Genomic DNA, 19,228 nt, shown 5'->3' on the forward strand with positions numbered 1-19,228 from the left:
ACGTCATAAAACGACACTTTTAAAAGTTATAAGATCACAAAGTTGGACACAGTTGTCTTTTCATGATAATTCCTGGGTAAAATATTTTGATTAAACCATTAAAATCAGGTCACTTGGTTTATTGTCAAAGAATTTTACGTGCGTCATCTAAATATGTGTGTTAGATTGCATATTCAAGGGACGTGACTCTTGTGGATTGTGGTACGTCTCGCGAATAAGGAAAACAAGTCAAGTGACCTTACACGTTTCTCATGAGGTGAAGGCTTCTGCAACAACAGTCTAATGCAGATTATGCAGCCTGAAGAATCGTGTCAGTACTCTGTCTGTCTAACTGACTGTCTATCTGTCGGTCGTTGTATCTGTTTCATCTTTTCCATTTACCTGCATTGAGAAGTATTGCAAAACAAGTAAAATTAAAGTAAAAGTGCTTCCCAAACTGTTACTAACACAGTAACAGTGTTAGTGTTGATACGTTCAAAGCAACAAATCGCATTTTGATATGATTAAATTAATAAAAGCTTTGAGAACACATTTCTGCTACTTATTTTTGATTCATGAATAAAAAAAAAGAACGAGAATGATTAATTATTCATTTAATGGAATGTACATTCACATTCACATCACAGAAACTTCAACCTAGTGGCCTTAGATCAGTTAGAAGTGGACAGACAGACAAATAATAATGAGAAAATGAACACAAAGAGAGGACTATCCAGGTTTCCCAATTGCTTCGTTTCCGGCCGATTTATGTGGAGCACGTGATGCGCACAAAAAATATTGGCGGTCTAGAAGTGTCGTCTGCGCAATGATCGCGGCGGCTTTCTTGACCGCCAAGGACGACCACGCACGTTGTGAGACGTCATTCGTTAGACCTCAATAGGTTCAGTTAGGCGGTGCTTTAATCTTGAAAGGAACGGCTGTGGCGACCGAGCATAGCATTCTTTTGTTAATTTATTTCTCATTATTATTTCCACACGTATGTCGATCTTGATACACTTAATTCAATTTCAAAGGGCACTTGTTTGCACTGATGTTGCAGTAAATGTTTCGTTTTGTCAATCAGTGATTGTTTCATAGTGTATTACTCACCTTGTTTGTTGATTGTTGATTTCGGAACGTTATCTGCGTGATATAATGCATATATATATATATCTATTCCAGTTTTTAATTGTCCTTGATTCAAATCTTTGCCGTTTTATGCTTTCAGATAAACATCCACAGCATGATGGTATTAACCTACAGCTGCATGCGACGCCTGTGCAGTCTTGCCTCTCAGTGGTGCCATCAGAGCAGAAGTGAATGCAGACGTCGCCTCAGCATTGCTGCTTTCTTGCACAGCTTCAAGAAGCGGCATTACCACATTGTCTCGCCAGGCCATGTCAGTCCCTTGCGCAAAGTGCCGGAGAGTATTCCAAAACCATTGTACGCTTTGAATGGCTCAGATGACGTAGTACCACGAGAGGCAGAGGTGAAGTCTGCTGTACAGATCGCAGGGATGAGGAGAGCGTGCGCTCTTGCGGCTTCTTTGTTGCAGTTTGCTGGCTCCTATTTACAGGTAATTAAAACCTATTGCTTTTCTTATGTTTTGTGTTGAAAAAGTTTTTGGTTTTTGTAAATGCCTTATTTCTTTATACAATACTGTCTGACTCTGTGTCACTAGCTGATAATTTGATTTTTACAATTTTAGTGCTGTGTCACATTTGCTGAGTTTATAAAATATAATAAGCATCTATAGAGATCGACATGGCAATTAATACCAGTCAGATTAAATTGTTTGCTGATAATCTGTGTTAGCTTTACTTTACAAAGTGTTTTTTTAATAGTTTGAATGGTGTAGGCCTGTTTGCAAATTCTGTATACCTGTTTGATATATATTAATAATGATACAGCAGTTTTTGAAACAAACAAAACAAGTCAAGGGCTGGCGCTTCCATCGCTCTTGTGTATATGTACTTGCTTTAAAACATTTTGTTTACATGTGTAAACTTGTGGAGCTAAACATAATAACCTGGAGGAAAGGGAGTGAGAGAGGACTGGTACATACATTTTTATTATTCCTTGTAATTGCATTCTTCTTTTTTTTAGCAAAACTCCAGTGATCTTAAATATTTTTTAAACTTTCTTCGTTGCACAGGTTGGCATGACAACTGACGAAGTTGATCGAGCTGTTCATGAGAAATGTCTGGCCAGGGGAGCTTACCCGTCACCCTTGCTGTACAAGGGTTATCCCAAATCCATCTGTACGTCCGTTAACAATGTGGCATGCCACGGTATACCTGATGATCGTCCATTGTGTGACGGAGACATCGTGAATGTAGATATTACAGTAAGTAGGACACAGAATAGATAATAGGTGTCAATAATGTGAGTGCGTGCATACGTGTAGACTTACATATATATATAACTAGATGAATACCCGCTTCGCCGGGTAGCCGGCTTCACCGGGAAGAAGTACTTAGAGCCGTACGCCGGCTTCGCCGGGTCCGAACAATGGACCCGCCAAGCTTAGGTCCCTCCCAGATTCGTGGAATGGGAACAGCACGAAAATAATTCAGTGGCCATAATGCCATTCCTGACCATATCGAGTCCCATCCTTGTCGACGAATGTAACCGTGTTAATCACCTTTGGAGGCGAACTCCACTCAAACAGGATTGAGCAATTTAGAGCTTATCTGTAAGCCCTTTTGAACTGTTATGGCTTTTCAAAGGAAGGCCAGTACATACAAATACACAAAAGCCGCCAGACCACATCACAAACAGAACTGAACAATCCCCATGTGTTGCTCACATAGAGAGACACACACACACACACACACACACACACAAACACAGAGAAGCCGTATCTATAGAGAGATAGATGACAGTGTATTTTTCGCGTGGCTATAAATTGATTCGACCTTTGCACTTTTACAGTGAGGATAATTTACGGGTCCAATTTACGTTCTGGACACTGCGGTGACCTTCTAAAAATAGTAACAGAACGCCGGGAATATCCGAAGATGCCCCCTCATACTATAGTGCACCATACGAAGGAAGGGAGGTAAACGCTGAAAACATGGAGAAGATGAGAAGATAAGGAAGAGTTACTGGGAATGGTGAAATGAACACAAAAACCAAAATCGGTTCAGCGCTGCGCGCTGAGGGCATGTGTTGAAATATCTCATCGATGATATTGTGTCCGGGGTGTAGCTGAATACGGTGTCCAAATTTGAAAAAGATCCACCGAGAACTTTGGCTTTGGTGTGTCGGTATGGGGGCCCGGGTAGCTGAGGTGGAACCAAAATCGGTTCAGCGCGCACAAAATCGGTTCAGCGCTGCGCGCTGAGAGCACGTGTTGAAATATCGACCAGGTTGTGTCCTGTCCCGGGTCTACCTGAATATGCCCACCAAATTTGAAGCAGATCCATCGAGAACTTTGGCCGTGCATCGCGAACTCACAGACAGACACACAGACAGACACACAGACAGACACAAGTCGTATATATATATAGATATATATTTATATGTGTGTGTATCGTATACAATACAATACAATACAATACAACACGATACAATAATACTTAATCATAAGACATGTATCTGGCAAAGCAAACCATGGGTTTTTCTTCATACTTATTATTGACTTTAAAAAACAAGTAAACTGCAATCGGGCATGGTACATCTCTGGAAATTTGTGGACATTAGTGAAAGTTAATTTTATTTTTTTTACAAATCTTTGATTTTGGGTAGCTGCTTCAAATTAGTGTTCAAAAATCAGGAATCAAAAATGATGAAGGAAAACCTCTTCAACCTTATGGTGCCTAGATGTGCAATAGAAAATCATTTGGTAACTGGAAATTGTGTACGAACAATTATCAGATAACTTTTTTCCTCAGGTCTTCTATGAGGGTTTCCATGGTGACACGTCTGCTACATTCCTCATTGGCCATGTTGATGAGGCGGGTCAGAAGCTAGTGGAGGTTGCTAGGCGATGCAGAGATGCAGGTGTGGCAGTCTGCAGACCTGGTACCAACCTGCGAGGAATTGGAAAAGCCATCAGGTGTGTGTGTGTGTGTGTGTGTGTGTGTGTGTGTGTGTGTGTGTGTGTGTGTGTGTGTGTGTGCAGAAACACTGTAGATCTGTCCACCATAATATTACGTATGTGGTCAATTTATCTACAGGTAAAAACAAACACATACAGAAATCTAAAAACAAGCAAAAAAACAACGATGGCTAAACAGCTGATGCCACTTTTTGCAGGTTATTTCGTTTTTGACGTCAGAGATTTCACTTTAGAAGAGATGTTCAAGAATATTCTCTGGCGTCGTCTTCAGTTTGAAACAGTGGGAGATGAGCCAGGAATATAAATTATGTTCGTTTTTTGTTTTATTCTTTCCTTTTTCAGGCATGGGAATTGTCCGCCAAAAAGCGAATTTCCGCAGAATATTTTTTTGTTCCGCAGTAAACGCAAAAGTGTTTGCCGAAAAAATAAACGGGGGAGGCAAAAATGGTTCTGAAAACTGAATTTAATGGCAAACTTGGAGCTCAGATGACACAAAATTGCACAATTTGGGTGCTATGAAGTCGTGCCATCAACTTTGATATTACTTAAAAAATGTCAGCCTTTTTTACTTTTTTCAATTCCCATGCCTGAGATTTTTGTTTTGCTCTCGAGGCAAATGCTTCTTTTCTTTGAAACTGAACACAATTTGCTTAAAGTTGACTGATTCAGCCATAATGTTACCACAGGCAAACTACTTTGCAAGTTTTGATATCAATACAATGTCGAGTGAAATGGTTTGAATTAAAAAAGTGAGTCGATTCAAAGTGATGGAGCTTTCAGCAAGTTTGAGACGGAAAGCACAGTAGTACAGAATGTAGAATAAACAGAATACTACATGGTTTGCTGTGTAATACTAGGTTTCGCTTGCCAGGGATCACACAGCAAGCCATGTATTCTCAATGAGTATATCTAAAACTGAATTGAAAACAGCTACATACCTATTTTGAAAAGTAAAACTTTCTTTTAATAGGGTATTGTGTGTTTTTAATGTGCTGAATTTCATTCGGAATTTACCAGACCAGTGCCCCAAGTGACAAGAACAATTATTGTTGTAAGGGAAGCAACTGCTTTTTTCTGCAGAAGAGATCAAAGAAGGAGTTGCTTTTCCTGATGTGCCGTTACAGGTGTTTTTTTAATTTTTTAATTTTTATTTCACTGATCGATAAGTATATAAGATTTATATTGTGTTTTCAATTAATTGCAGCAAATGTGCGGAGGCAGAGGGCTGCTCGGTCATCCCTGAGTTCTGTGGTCACGGCATTGGAGAATATTTTCATGGACCCCCTGATATCATACATATTGGTGAGGACTGATTATGAGTAAAAGGATGTTCCTATGATTTTGGGCGCCTCCAACGAGAGGTCACCGCCTTTTACAGTGGAACCCCCTTTCATTACCTTCTCAAATCTGAGAAGAACAGGTCCTAAATTAATCTTAAAATGGAGGTAAATTATCAGACTTTATTAGCCAAGAGATGGGAAAACCCCAGTGTTTTGGGTCTTACAAGGGGTGTTGCCCTGTTAAGGAAAACTTCTATTATTCAATTGTCTGTGCACTTGATAACATTACACCTGTCATAAAAGGGGAAAAAATGCAACAAAAACACAATTGACTGGTCCTGCTTGTGGCAGCTTGGTTACAAGAGAACAATGTGTGTACACTTGTCAAAACACTCAAAAGACCTGCATGATAAGATTGTTCAAATTTCCATAGTCTTTTCGTGTGTGTGTGTGTGTGCGTGTGTGTGTGTGTGTGTGTGTGTGTGTGTGCGTGTGTGTGTGTGTGTGTGTGTGTGTGTGCCTATAGTTGGTGTGTGTGTATTGGTGTGTTTGTGTGTGTGCGTAGTTGATGTGGGTGTATTGGTGTGTGTGTGTGTGTGTGTGACAGTGGAAAATCTCGACTGTAAAACTGATTTGTTTCTTTTACAGACTATGCAACCACTGGAAAGATGAGAGCAGGAATGACTTTTACGATAGGTGAGTTGTGGACAAAGTCAGAAATAGTTATTCAGATATCCATCAGCAATTTATCACACACATATAATGTGAGACCCAGGGCCGGACTAGGCGAAGAGGAGGGGGGGGGTTGCCAGTGGTAGCCCAGGGGGATGTCCCCCCTTGCGGCAGGGGCGGATCAGTTCATGTTATGACTGTTTTTTTTCAAAAGTATATTGTGAAGATATGGGTGTGAAGGTGCGAAGCGCCTAGCTTGCTAGGGGGGTCCGGGGGCATGCCCCCCCGGAAAATTTTGAAAAAAAGGATGCAAAATGGTGCAATCTGGTGCATTCTGAGGATGATCATTACCAGTTTCAGGCAGCAGATTTTGTCACTGATTAATACCCCAAAAATTGAAACTCAATGTAAAATAAAGAAATGCATACCTCATTCAATATTTTTATTTTGGGGCTGGGGGGGGGGGGTCCGGAAACCCTAGAACCCACCCCCACCCCCCTCGTTGTGGGGGTCAGGGGGCGAAGCCCCCTGAAGCTGACGAGTAGGTCATATTCTGAGATAGGAAAATGGTCGCTCCTTGCATGAAACGGCATAAAATAAGCAATAATAAAAAAAAATTAAATAAGTAAGGTACATGTTTAGGCTAGGGGGGGGGTTGCGCAACCCCCATAACCCCCCCGGTAGTCCGGCCCTGAGACCTTCACTAGAGACTGAGTTATTGCATATGCAATCATTCAAAGAATACATGCAGAGTAGTTGTCTCCCTCCCAGAATGATGCTGTTTAATATTCATCCCATGACTTTGTAACTAACTCATTCTTCTTCTGCGTTCATGGGCTGAAACTCCCACGTACACTCGTGTTTTTGCATGAGTGGATTTTTACGTGTATGACCATTTTTACCCCGCCATTTAGGCAGCCAAATGCTGCTTTTGGAGGAAGCATGCTGGGTATTTTCATGTTTTTATAACCCACGGAACTCTGACATGGATTACAGGATCTTTTCCATGCGCACTTGGTCTTGTGCTTGCATGTACACACAAAGGGGGATAAGGCACTTGCAGGTCTGCACAATAGTTGACCTTGGAGATCGGAAGAATCTCCACCCTTAACCCTCCAGGCGCGGCCGGGATTCGAACCCATGACCTTTCGCTTGGGAGGCTGGGGTCTTACCACTAGTCCATTGCACCCGTCACTAACTCATTCAATTTCAAACTTAACAAAATAATCACAGCGAGTTTTCCAAATCTGTAATTGCTGAAGCATCGCAGGAAATTGTTACAAAAATTCATGTAACATAAAAGAAAAAGTTAAAGTAGGTGGCATGATGTATATCATTCCTGGATCTAGCTGCATATGAGTTCTCTAGCAGGTGATATGGGAGACGTTAGGTTAAGAGTAAAAGCTATTTTTCTTCCTTCTGGGGGGCCCTGGTAGATCAGGTAGTAGAACACTGGACTTGTGATCTAGGGTCGCGGGTTACAATCCAGGCCGGGATGGACACGGGTCAACTTAATGTGCAGACCCAGAGACGGTATCCATGTCCCACCCCCGTGTCACCATAGTGTCATGTAAAAAACCTTGGTCATTCTGCCATAAGTGCAGATGGCTGATACCACCTAAACATGCATACACTTGTGTATATCATCTAAAGTCGTGGTAAAACCTGGGAACATGCCCCCAATGGCTTTGCCGTGAGGACGTAAAACTTGAATGTCTCACTTCCTTCTGATCTTAGTTTGTCCGAAAACAAATATTCACTGATCACTGAACATCAGCATGTACGGGTCCATTGTACATGTCCACTCCTTTTTCAGAGCCGATCGTATGTGAGGGGTTGCCGGACTTCAAGATTCTGTCCGACAAGTGGACAGCTGTGTCCAGTGACAACAGTCGCTCTGCACAGTTTGAACACACTGTGCTTATCACTCCATCTGGTGTGGAGGTGTTGACTTTGTGATTTGTCAAGTGGAGGTTAGAAGATTGGAGGCGGTTTGAGAGGACATTGAGAGCATGATCTGATAAACAAAGGGAAATAAGCGCTCTAAATGCATATATATAAAATATACTAGATGAATACCCGCTTCGCCGGGTACCCGGCTGTGCCGGGTGAGTGGCGCACCAATACCCGGCTTCGCCGGGCGCACCGTACGCCGGTTTCGCCAGGCGCACCGTACGCGATTGACGCCACACGAAGGAAGGGAGATAAACGCGCAAAACACTGGAGAAGATAAGGAAGAGTTACTGGGAATGGATGTACAGAAAAACCATAAAAACCAAAATCGGTTAAGCGCTGCGCGCGCGCTGAGAGCACGTGTTGAAAATTTTCATCGACCAGATTGTGTCCGGGGTCTACCTGAATATGCCCACCAAATTTGAAGCAGATCCATCGAGAACTTTGGCCGTGCATCGCGAAGTGACAGAAAGACAGACAGACAGACAGACAGACAGACACACACAAGCCGTATATAGATATAGATATATATGACATGTGTAATAGAGTAAGAGAGAATTATGCAGAACCTGTTTTCTGGCACCTGAGAGAATTATAACAAGCATTGAAATGAACAAGCGACCTTCATCCTGATTTCATTTAGACATGCACTGGGAATTCAGGGCTTTGCTGTATTTATGAATACGGTGTGAGCATTACGTGTATGTTCTCTGCTTTCAACTGCCAAGAATAATGTACTTCACCACATTACTTTATGGCCGGATATCAACATGACAGTCGACTAATTTTGCCTTTTTTGTGTGTGGAAACACGATGTTATGTTGGACAGCTCGGTGTGTGTGTGTGTTATGTGAATGATTCTGTAATCAGTAGGATTTGAACAGAGTTTCTAGTGTTAAGGTTTTGACTATGTGAGAGAAAATGTTCACCACGCAAGTTTTTGTTATACAATATAGCGGGGCAGCTAGTTGCATTTCTTTCAGTATATACATGCATGCATTGTTATCAGTAAGTAATATGTGTGTGTGTGTGTGTGTGTTCATGCGCACCAAGGTTTGTGCATGTATGATACATATATATAATTAATGTATGTTGCGCTTTCCCATTGTTGTTAAAGTCTTCCATTGGTGGTTGTGCATAATTGTACATGCGGACAATCGAGAAGTGAATCGCAAATTATTATGTAGCTTCATTTGAAAGTGTTGTCTTTCATATGTTGTAAGAGGATTATGAATTGTACATGTACAACTGATTAAGGCAAGCAGTAATCTGCGTTTGTGGATATAATGTGTGTGTGTGTGTGTGGTGGTTATTGTATAAGCACAGTTATGCAAGTAGCATCATAATTGTAAAAGGAGATTCAGACAAACGGCGTACTTTCCAATAAGCTTATCAACACACACACACACACACACACACACACACACACACACACACACACACACACACACACACACACACACTCTGTAGAAACAATATTTACTCCCACACATAATTTTCAGACAAACCTTTGTCCGGAAAAATCACAAATAGCTGAGTTTCCATTCAGGTACAGGTGTTTAAGGGTAATCTTGGATTGAAGAAAATTATGATTTGGCTAAACCTGGTCAACAAATATCCTTCAAGACACCATATGATTTTTTGGTACAGTACCTTTTCTAATATAGATTGGCCTTTGCAAAATCTGCCCAGCAACCATGAAGGTTTTGGCACCCGCGGAGCTCAGAACAATAATGAAGGGCCTTGGTTGATAATGTTGCTAGACTTTTTCTTTCAGTTCTGAATCTGTGGAGAATTAGTCGGATGTCTTGGCACCAGTGGGAGAGGCAATAGTTGTGGTCCCAGATTCACTTAGCTAACCAAAAGCATCTTTTGGTGACGTCAGCCAAGCTGGCTCTTGGGACTCCAACGGATTCATATTTTTTTCAGGAGGATTAAAATGTCTACTATTTTTGGAGGCACTTGTGCTCCCTTGGGGTGTCTGAAATAAAACGTCTTGTCGTGCTAGTCACTGCAGAATGACTTTCTTAGCTACCCCAGTCAACGAAAAAAACCACAAACCATTTGAACAACTTTTTTGTGTGACGTCAGCGAACTGCATGCACATCTGGGACACCAACAGATCCAGCTTATTTTGCAGGACTAATAAAACCCTTTTTAGCCGTCTCGCGCTCAGACAAGGCGGTGTAGTAGATCGACTTTGCTTTTTTATTCACCATAAAAAATCGCATGAAAGAAAACCCTGAAAAACATGTATATAAAATAATGAAAACATGGTGGTCCAGGACAATAAAGTTCTAAGATTGTAAATCAATAATTAACTAGTTTACCACAGGTCCAGCTGTTTTGTGTTGGGGTGGCACTCGACAGTGTTTAGAAACAATAGTTATAGACCAGTAAAGAATGGCTTTTTCTTCTTCACCCTTATGTGTTGCGTCTGGCACGCTAACGAAGGCGGCTGTGAAATAAAGGGGCGAGACAGTCGGGCAGACGGGGTCTTAGCAGGATGTCTCTTTTCATCCCAGCTGGCTGGAAGGACGGGGAAGAAAGAAGCGAGTAATTAGTTTCCACACGGAAACACAGACCTCCATTGAGAAGGAAAGGAAACGTAAGTTGACATATATGGTATGTAGCTAATGTGGTTGGTTGAGATTTGATATTGTGGGTGTATAGGCCGTGGGGGCGAAAGGGTGGGTGATTCAAGTTTGTTAACAATAACAAAAATTGACGAATAGTACAAAAAGGTGATCAAATATAAGAAAGAGAGAGGAATAAACTTTTATTTTACAAGGGTTGTGGCGTACGCATTTCAAACGAGTTTTTTTCAACCAGCCCTCGCCCAGAGAAGGACTACTCCATTCACATACATTTATACACAGACATTAACATAGAAAAAGTAGGAAACAAAAATCATAGGAAAGCGTACACAAAAATGGCTTGAATGTGTAGGCTACAGTTGTGGCAAATTACTGAACATGAATGCTTGAGCAAATATGTTATTGGAACTGACTTGGAGTTATTGTACAATGAAACACTGATGCTATGGACAAATAATTATGAAAATAAATCTGAAACGAAATCTTCCATCACTGTGATTTTTCGCAATTTGACATCAAATACAATGAAAGGTGATTTTAAAAATTATTAAGACTCATTGGGATTCTAGCAAATTCAGAGAGAGAGAGAGAGAGGGGGGAATAAGATTTGTTAAAACTAATGCGTGCTTTCCCATAAACTTGCTGTCAATCATCCCGTGTTGCCCAAAACTGAAGTCTTTCTATTCCCGTCACCCCCTCTTATTGCGGGAGTGTCTATGAAAGGGAGAATTTTCGTTAAATATTCATACAATGTATAACTGTCCAAGAATATTGGTCCTGTCTGTTTATCTGTTCGGGTGTGAATACAGTATTTTTGAACATGTTATTTTTACTTTTCGTGTCCTACACAACAAGACGGCCACAAGTAGAAGAAAGCAACTGATGTCATTATTTTAAAAATGAAGAGAGAGAGAGAGAGAGAGAGAGAGAGAGAGAGAGAGAGAGAGAGAGAGAGAGAGAGAGAGAGAGAGAGAGAGAGAGAGAGTGGACACTAACAATTTAAAAAAGAAAAAGAAACATTAAAATGGAGTGTATGAGGGTTATTCTGCAGAGCTGTGTACCATTTTGTGACTTGCATTTTCTGTCCTTTAAACGATAGTAAATGGCAACTAGAACGTATTCACTTCACTTTTTTTTTTACATTTAGTCAAGTTTTTAACATAGAGGGGGAATCAAGATGAGGTCGTGGTGTGTGTGTGTGTGTGTGTGTGTGTGTGTGTGTGTGTGTGTGTGTGTGTGTGTACAGCGATTCAGAAAAAAAATACCGGACCGATCTTCATGAAACCTTACATGAGAGTTCCTGAGTATAATATCCCCACCCGTTTTTTTCGTTTTTTGATAAATGTCTTTGATGACGTCATATCCGGCTTTTTGTGAAAGTTGAGGCAGCACTATCACGCTCTCATTTTTCAACCAAATAGGTTGACATTTTGGTAAAGTAATCTTCGACGAAGCCCGGAATTTGGTATTGCCTTTCAGCTTGGAGGCTTAAAAATTAATTTATGAGTTTGCTCATTAAAGTTGTCGTTAAAATCGATTTTTCGCAAACAGATTTAAAATTGATTGCATGGTATTCCTCATCTTCTGCTGAATTCAAAAACAGATATGTCATGATTACTCTAAAAATATGCTCAGAATGAAAGGAAATAGGTTCAGTAAGTAGGCTACTACGGACGCATGCTTCGCGGCGGCGAGCATGACCCGTCTCGGTATTCGGTATGGTTAGCCGAGACTATCTGAATGTAGTCTTGGCGATGATTAGTTTGTGGTGTTGATCTTGACAAAATATCTTTAGATCGCTTCATGCGACTTGTTTCAGTAATACTCCAGTTAGATAATGATACAGGCATGCAACCAAAAACATAGTATATAGTTTTGTCTTCTTTTGGTGTTAGTATTCAAATCCGTGTCAAAACCTTTGGTTTCCATGTTACGAAGTTGATGTGCGGCTTTGAAACCCTTGTAATTTACTGAACGTAGACAAACAAAATGTGCAAGTATTCTCTATTAGGCGCTTAGAACTATTTTAGGATTTGCGCCCTATAAATACCCTTATCATTTATTATTATTAATTTCTCTGCAGGCCAAGAATATATATGGAACCAGTATGTAGTAATGAAATCAAGTTGTATGATTAAAATGTCTCAGTTTAGTCAAGAAATAGCGATCACCTTCGTCAGTAACATGGTTTGCACTGGCACGCAGCTCTAGAGAATAACCCAGGAAGGTTTGTCAATGTGAAACATGACATCTCAGTGATGAAAGAAACAAAAGAGGACCCTACCGGCAAAGTGAACATCGAAAAACCTGAGAGGGAGACAGGCCCATATAGACAAAAGAAGAGGAGAAAAAAAAGCAAAGCGGCATCGCCAACTTGCCCTGGGATATAAAAAAAATGGCTAATCTTACTGTCATTTGGGAGAATGCACTGGTCCGAACAAAGAGAAAGAAAGAATGGACAGGCTTATTATTATTATGCCTGTGGAGTTATATGCGGAGAGAAATAAAACCAGAAACAAAACAGCTTTGATAGTTTCTTCTTTTCTCTTTTACTTTCCATTTTTAGCTGAGTATGAAATCTCATAATCTGATAGAATAGAAATATTAAGATTTTATTTAAAGGTCGTCTACAATTAGTTCAATATGTCCTTGGCAGATGTCTACATTTTGACATGATTAAAGTGCAATGCTTGTTTTTTAAATTTGTATTATTATACAAGATGTAATCAAAAACAAAGAGAACGTTTAAACATAGAAAAAAACAGTACATTCGCTAATACGTGAACAAACTGTCAAAGTGGTATTTGAAGCGGAGGAGCAAACAAAAGAAATGTGAGACTGTGAACAGAAAAGGAAGTAAGCTCAGTCAGACGTTGTTTTGCCTTTCATGTGTGCTTTTTCTACGTCTTTCTTTTCCCTCAGTGTCTCGACCATGCACGCCACCACAGACCTTTCCAGGATTTTAGACGCAGATTAATAATAATAATGCATAATATTTCTATAGCGCATATATTCAGGGTTTAACCCTGCTCAAAGCGCTGTACAATCATAATCCTACAACAAAACATGAGCATCTTTTCACTGGATTATATACAAACGATATACAGCCGGGTTGCTTTCTGTGCAGAGCAGTTTGTGTGTGTGGCTGAGTTGATTAAAGTAACGGACATCTACCAGCATGTCAAACTGAGATAATAATTTGGCCAAAAACAATCCCACTCTTAAAACAGGCTGTAAATTTTTTTAAGTGCGTGCCTAAGCAAAAGGCTCTCTTTATCAGTCTTGTGCTAAAGTCCCAATCAACAGAGAAAGCAGCCAGGCTTTACATTTTGGTAGTAGCGCAAAAGCCAGGGCCGGTGGACCAGAGGCGATTTACAAGATGGTTTAAACAGAAAGGAATTTTTCTTTAATTTGATGGTGTCCGTTCTGGTTTTGAGCACATGAGCTTGTATCAAATGTGATGGCCGATTGCACTCCATAACCTTCTGCAGTATAAGATTACAGTGTAGGCCTACAATACTTCTATCGACTGCCCCCGGCCACACTCTAATCAGAAGTTTTCGACGTTTGAAAACATTTCTGCAACAAGTTTTGAACACTTTGTGACATAGTGCATAGTTCTACTAGCAAAAGAGGCACACATAGTAAATAAATTATGTTCACAAGTGTTCATTTGAACACACTGTGTGCCACTTTTGCCAGTAGAACTAAGTCACAAAGGGTTCAAAACTTGTTACAGAAATGTTTTAAAACAAATGGATCACTCAGCTCAGTTTCTCCATTCCCTTTCTTGCATCTGAGTTGTTCTTCAGTACTGGTGACAGAAAGGGGGAAACGTGGTCAAAATTCAAATCTCTAGTTTTGTTTTTGAAATATAGCTTTTCATAAAGCAGAAATACTGTAGTATCTGTTGTACATAAAAAAAAATCACTGGTTCACATGGTTCTTACATAATCTAACTTTTAAAGCTATACTGTTCAAAAAAAGAAACGCATAGCTTGTAATATTTGGTTAATTTAGTTATATGGCTACAAGGATATCCACCAAACTGCAGAAAATGTTTATCTGGTCGTCGACCTTTCGTCCATTGCCACAAGTGAGCTCTGCACGTGACGCATGCGTTATCAGTGGCTACAATGTCAAAATTGCTCATTTGGCATGACCACTCGTCATGCTTCAGTGTAATCTCGTGAAACTCGGGGAATATTGAGCTCTCACTATGTCTTCCAAAACCCATAAAAGCGGATTGTTCGCCACAAAGAAATCAGACGACAATTCAGCGACGAAAGATGGCCCGATTGAGCAGAGAAGACCGCCAAATTGCATTGGGTCGTTTACAAGCAGGCCAAAGTCAAAGTGCAATCGCCAGGCACTTCCACGTGTCCCAGAGCACCATCAGTAGACTGTGGGTCAGGTTTCAAGCCACTGGCTCCGTTGCTGACTTGCCACGAGCGGGAAGACCAAGGGCGACAACTGCTGCTCACGACCGCTTCATACGGCTCCGCCACCTCCGGAATCGTTTCCTGTCGGCCTCATCTTCTGTCCAGGCTCTCCCCGGGCCACACCGATTATCGGACCAGACCGTGCGGAACCGCCTGCATGAAGCTGGTTTGAGAGCTTGCAGACCTCACAGAGGAGCTGTCCTCACCCGCCGCCATCGCCAGAACCGAGTGCAGTGGGGCAACCAGCACCTTCGCTGGACCGTCCGGAATCACTGGAGACACGTGTGGTTCAGCGACGAGTCCTACTTCCTGCTCCAGCGACATGATGGTCGGAGGAGGGTCTACCGGAGAGTAAACGAACGTTACGCGCCCAACTGTGTGGATGAGGCACCCGTTCATGGTGGTGGAGGCGTCATGGTGTGGGGGGCGATCAATACCGCTGGAAGGAGCACCCTGGTGCACGTCCAAGGGCGCATAACTGCCCAGCGATACGTGGAGGAAATTCTGCGCCCACACGCCCTTCCTCTTCTGGCTGACCAGGATGCCATATTCCAGCAGGACAACGCTCGCCCGCACACAGCACGACTCACCACCCAGTTCCTCACCGACCACCATGTCCAGGTGCTTCCCTGGCCATCCATGTCGCCAGACATGAACCCGATAGAACACCTCTGGGATGAATTGGACAGACGTGTGCGCAGGCGAGAAGAAGCGCCGGCAAATCACCGCGATCTATTGCAGGCACTTCAGGAGGAGTGGGACACCATCCCACAGCAAGATATCCGGCATCTGATCCAGTCCATGCCCAGAAGGTGCCGGGCAGTTGTTGCTGCTCAAGGCAGTCACACCCCCTACTGACTTTGTCAATTGACAGCCTCGGCACCCAATCGTATTGATTGACTGATTCATTTGAAGATGCAAATGAACTGTGTGTGCATTCAACTGTGTCCATACCAAATAATCTAAATATTGGATTTTCTGTTAATTTTTTCGAAAAATAAAACAAATTTGGCAAGTAGCATCTATGCGTTTCTTTTTTTGAACAGTATAGTTCTTATGTGTCTGTGTCAAGGACTACTACACTTGTAGTAGTCCTTGGTCTGTGTGTATGTTTGTATGATGACGATAGGACCCGAAACGGCTGCACGGACTGAGACAGGAATTGCAGAGAATGTTCTTTGCCACTCGAGTCGTGTCATAGGGTACTTTTGGAATAGCAAATTTGAAAGGATTCTTCAAAAAACGGCGGAAAACATTATATACCCTGTGAGCTATCGAGGATCCTCCCCGTCTGGGCTGTCGAAACATGGTCTTGTTAAAAGACGTTTTCAAATGGTTAACGAGGAGATACACTCGAAGCACATTTAGCGAAGTTATGTTGCCAAATCATCAAAGATCAACTTTTCACTACACGGATCGATGCACACAGTCGAAATAGATGTGACTTTCACACGACCGAAGACTACTTACTAGCAGACTAGCAGACGACAAGATCTAAATATTTAGATCAGTGAGAGCAATCCGTTGAAGAACAGTTACTCTGCTTATTCGTCTTCAGTTAAGCTTATTTCCCCTGTCATAAGTTTCCTTGCAGATCTGTAGTCGCGTAGTGAAATGAACTAGTGTCATCGGAAGATTCTTCTCAGTCAATGATCAAAGCACAGTAAGTTCTATGCTGACAAAAGTCACTTTAGGAAAACACGACCATTGACTTCATTTATGAGCCCAAAGGTAACAATATCGACAAGTATGTACGCATTTGACATTAAATGAAACATTCATAGACAGTTTCCAACTCACCAGATCTGCCAAAGAGCCGTCATTTGTGAAAAAAACGATGATTTTAATCAGACAGGTATCGGAAACAAGTCTTGGTCACCTGCGTTATTCCTTCCGAGGCGACGTGACGGCGTCACATTTGTTTGTTTATGGCTGTTTATCGCGAAACAACACAGTTGGAATTTGTGTGTAAAATACCACAAATGTGTGGTGAATCAGTTCGTCATCTGCGTTTCGATGGTAATTCAGTCAGATTGGAGTTACTTTGAATCGAAGGCGAGGGTAACCTGCGTTATTTGTGTGACGGCGTGAACAAATTTGATTGCAATATTTTATACAGAAAGTAAATTTCAATGATTCTGGCTCAGACTTGTAGATCTGTTATGCAGTGCTTTGGTAGTGTATCTGCTTTTCTGCTATGAAGCTCATTTGGAGTGATACGCTGATCGAAGTGGGGTACCCTATGTGGGACATCAGCCGTATGCAGATTACGCCTCAGAACACCCTCGCATTTCACAAAGACAACAATAATTTGCAATATTTCAAGAACTGCATCAGTTTTATTAGATACTATTTCAACAAAAACAGCACAAACACGACTATTATCAACAACACAGAACGGGAGGTAAGTCTTCAAAGACGCACCAAGTGTGCGTTCCCATTTTTGGACGCCATTTTTGCTTGCATTTTCACAGTAAATCTTAATATTTCCATATCTATTGAATGATTTTGGTATTTTCTTTGATTGTGCCGATTCTCCTATCTCTCTGGCATGTACTGGGTGCTTTGTGACCAGTTTCTCCCCTAGACTGTATTGACAAAATGCGTCCGTGTGAGCTGACCCCCACTTGTGACCAGTAGCAAAGAACAACTCATCTCGTATCGTATTTTCATGCCTGACCTTTGGGTACCAGATTTGCTCCAGAAAGGAAGAGCTAGAAGGAGAAAACATATCCTACAATTACCATCATTTCTACTTTTGTCAGGAGTTGTCTTGCGTGCAATGGCCGAAGGACATCATTATCTCGTGTTCTCCGTTTCCTGCTACCCCGCTTTCTTGTTTACTGTCAGACATTGTTGCTTCAGTTTCGCACTTGACAACCCGCTACAGTCGTCATCATCATGAGCGGCAGCAGCAGCAGCAGCATCGTCATCGTTATCGTCGTCCGCGTTGTTAACGTTGCCTTACATCACATTTGGATAAAAGGAAAAGAAATACAAGTAGTTTTACTGTGTGTTGTATCTTTTTCTCGCGATTTTCAGTCCCCACCGTTTCTCTCGTGGTGCCTCTCGACCAGTTCGAGAACGGGATTTCGCTTTTAGCGTTGTCCTGGCCACTTCATCATCTTAGTGTCCGCTCGAGTCTCTGTTAGCCCAGGTCGGTGGCCATCGGTGGTCTCGAGAACCTTATGAATAGAGACAAGGGGTCATCAAATATTGATAATAAGGACTGACCGGTCCGTTGCTTCTGTATTCATTAGTAAGTCCAAGCATTTCTCCCTGGTATTGACTTTGTTATTAGCATACATCACCGTACATAAAGAGCTCGAGCCTCAGTGCCGGTCTGTAATCACCGCCCGGATAGTTAGGAGTGATAAAAAGGCGAGGAAAAGGGGGAGGGGAGAGTTGGGGGCCCGGGTAGCTCAGGTGGTAGAGCACTGGACTTGTGATCGAAAGGTCGCTGGTTCGAATCCGGGCCGGGACGGACACAGGTCAACCTTATGTGCAGACCCAGAGACGGTATCCATCTCCCACCCCCGTGTCACCACAGTGGCACGTAAAATACCTCGGTCATTCTGCCATAAGTGCAGATGGCTGATACCACCTAAACACGCATACACTTGTGTATCTCATCTAAAGTCGGGTTAAAACCCGGGAACATGCCCCTAATGGCTTTACCGTGAGGGCGTAAAACTTGAATTTCATGGGAGGGGAGAGGGAGGAGGGAGAGGTAGAGAGAGTAGGAAGATGGGAGGAAGATGTTGCTGGGGACGGGAAGGGAGAATGAATTTGAACTTGCATACTTCGAACTGGAACACTTTCTGACCCAAGGCTAGTAGCGTTAGGTTCATAAGATTCTGTCTTACAGCTAGCTAATCCTTGCTAATCTGCTTAAAACACTGAAATGAAATCCCATAAATAGTAAAACAAACAAACAAACCTAAACTTAACACGCAAAACAAACATCTGAAATAAGAAAACATATTTAGGCAAACCAATAAAATCCGAGAGAGAGAGAGAGAGAGAGAGAGAGAGAGAGAGAGAGAGAGAGAGAGAGAGAGAGAGAGAGAGAGAGAGAGAGAGAGAGAGAGAGACTGACATCTGTATATCTCCAAACTTAATTCAGAAAAAAAATCATTGCAGAAGAAAAATCGAGACTGTTTAGTTTTGGTATGTGTCCACGTGTAGACATTCTCATTCCGCACAAAATCCTGAACAGACCTGCAAGGGGTTACCTGATCG

General features: G+C 41.9%; 1 protein-coding gene and 2 long non-coding RNA genes across 5 annotated transcripts in view; 2 read left to right on the forward strand and 1 right to left on the reverse strand.

Annotated features, from left to right (window-relative positions):
- LOC138979477 (uncharacterized) overlaps positions 1-19,228 on the forward strand; it is a 98,075-nt gene that overhangs the window by 65,232 nt on the left and 13,615 nt on the right. The gene's annotated exons all lie outside the window — the stretch shown is intronic.
- LOC138979247 (methionine aminopeptidase 1D, mitochondrial-like) lies at positions 165-11,295 on the forward strand. 3 transcript variants are annotated; one of them, XM_070352024.1, is made up of 7 exons: positions 165-310; positions 1,208-1,555; positions 2,135-2,326; positions 3,876-4,039; positions 5,247-5,344; positions 5,971-6,018; positions 10,402-11,295. In XM_070352024.1, exons 2-7 carry the CDS (start codon positions 1,223-1,225, stop codon positions 10,509-10,511), a joined length of 945 nt encoding a protein of 314 aa, XP_070208125.1. In that variant the 5' UTR covers positions 165-310; positions 1,208-1,222; the 3' UTR covers positions 10,512-11,295. The 3 variants fall into 3 exon arrangements, with proteins under 3 accessions (XP_070208125.1, XP_070208113.1, XP_070208119.1); XM_070352012.1 differs by lacking the exon at positions 10,402-11,295 and adding an exon at positions 7,811-9,209; XM_070352018.1 differs by lacking the exon at positions 10,402-11,295 and adding an exon at positions 7,811-9,209 and having other exon boundaries at positions 190-256.
- On the reverse strand, positions 3,600-18,260 carry LOC138979287 (uncharacterized). Its single transcript, XR_011459978.1, has 2 exons — positions 17,731-18,260; positions 3,600-4,013 (listed from the first exon to the last, which is right to left on the reverse strand). It is a non-coding gene; the product is annotated as an uncharacterized lncRNA (long non-coding RNA).

Source organism: Littorina saxatilis, linkage group LG1, assembly GCF_037325665.1.
Source record: "Littorina saxatilis isolate snail1 linkage group LG1, US_GU_Lsax_2.0, whole genome shotgun sequence".
In the NCBI taxonomy this organism is placed as follows: Eukaryota; Metazoa; Mollusca; class Gastropoda; order Littorinimorpha; family Littorinidae; genus Littorina; species Littorina saxatilis.

What these genes read in the sequence shown, in the direction of transcription:
- LOC138979247 (XM_070352012.1), top strand. Translation starts at nt 1,223, where the DNA reads ATGATGGTATTAACCTACAGCTGCATGCGACGCCTGTGCAGTCTTGCC. An exon ending in TTGCTGGCTCCTATTTACAG is followed by an intron (nt 1,556 to 2,134) that starts GTAATTAAAACC and finishes TTCGTTGCACAG; the next exon opens with GTTGGCATGACAACTGACGA. An exon ending in AGGAATGACTTTTACGATAG is followed by an intron (nt 6,019 to 7,810) that starts GTGAGTTGTGGA and finishes CTCCTTTTTCAG; the next exon opens with AGCCGATCGTATGTGAGGGG.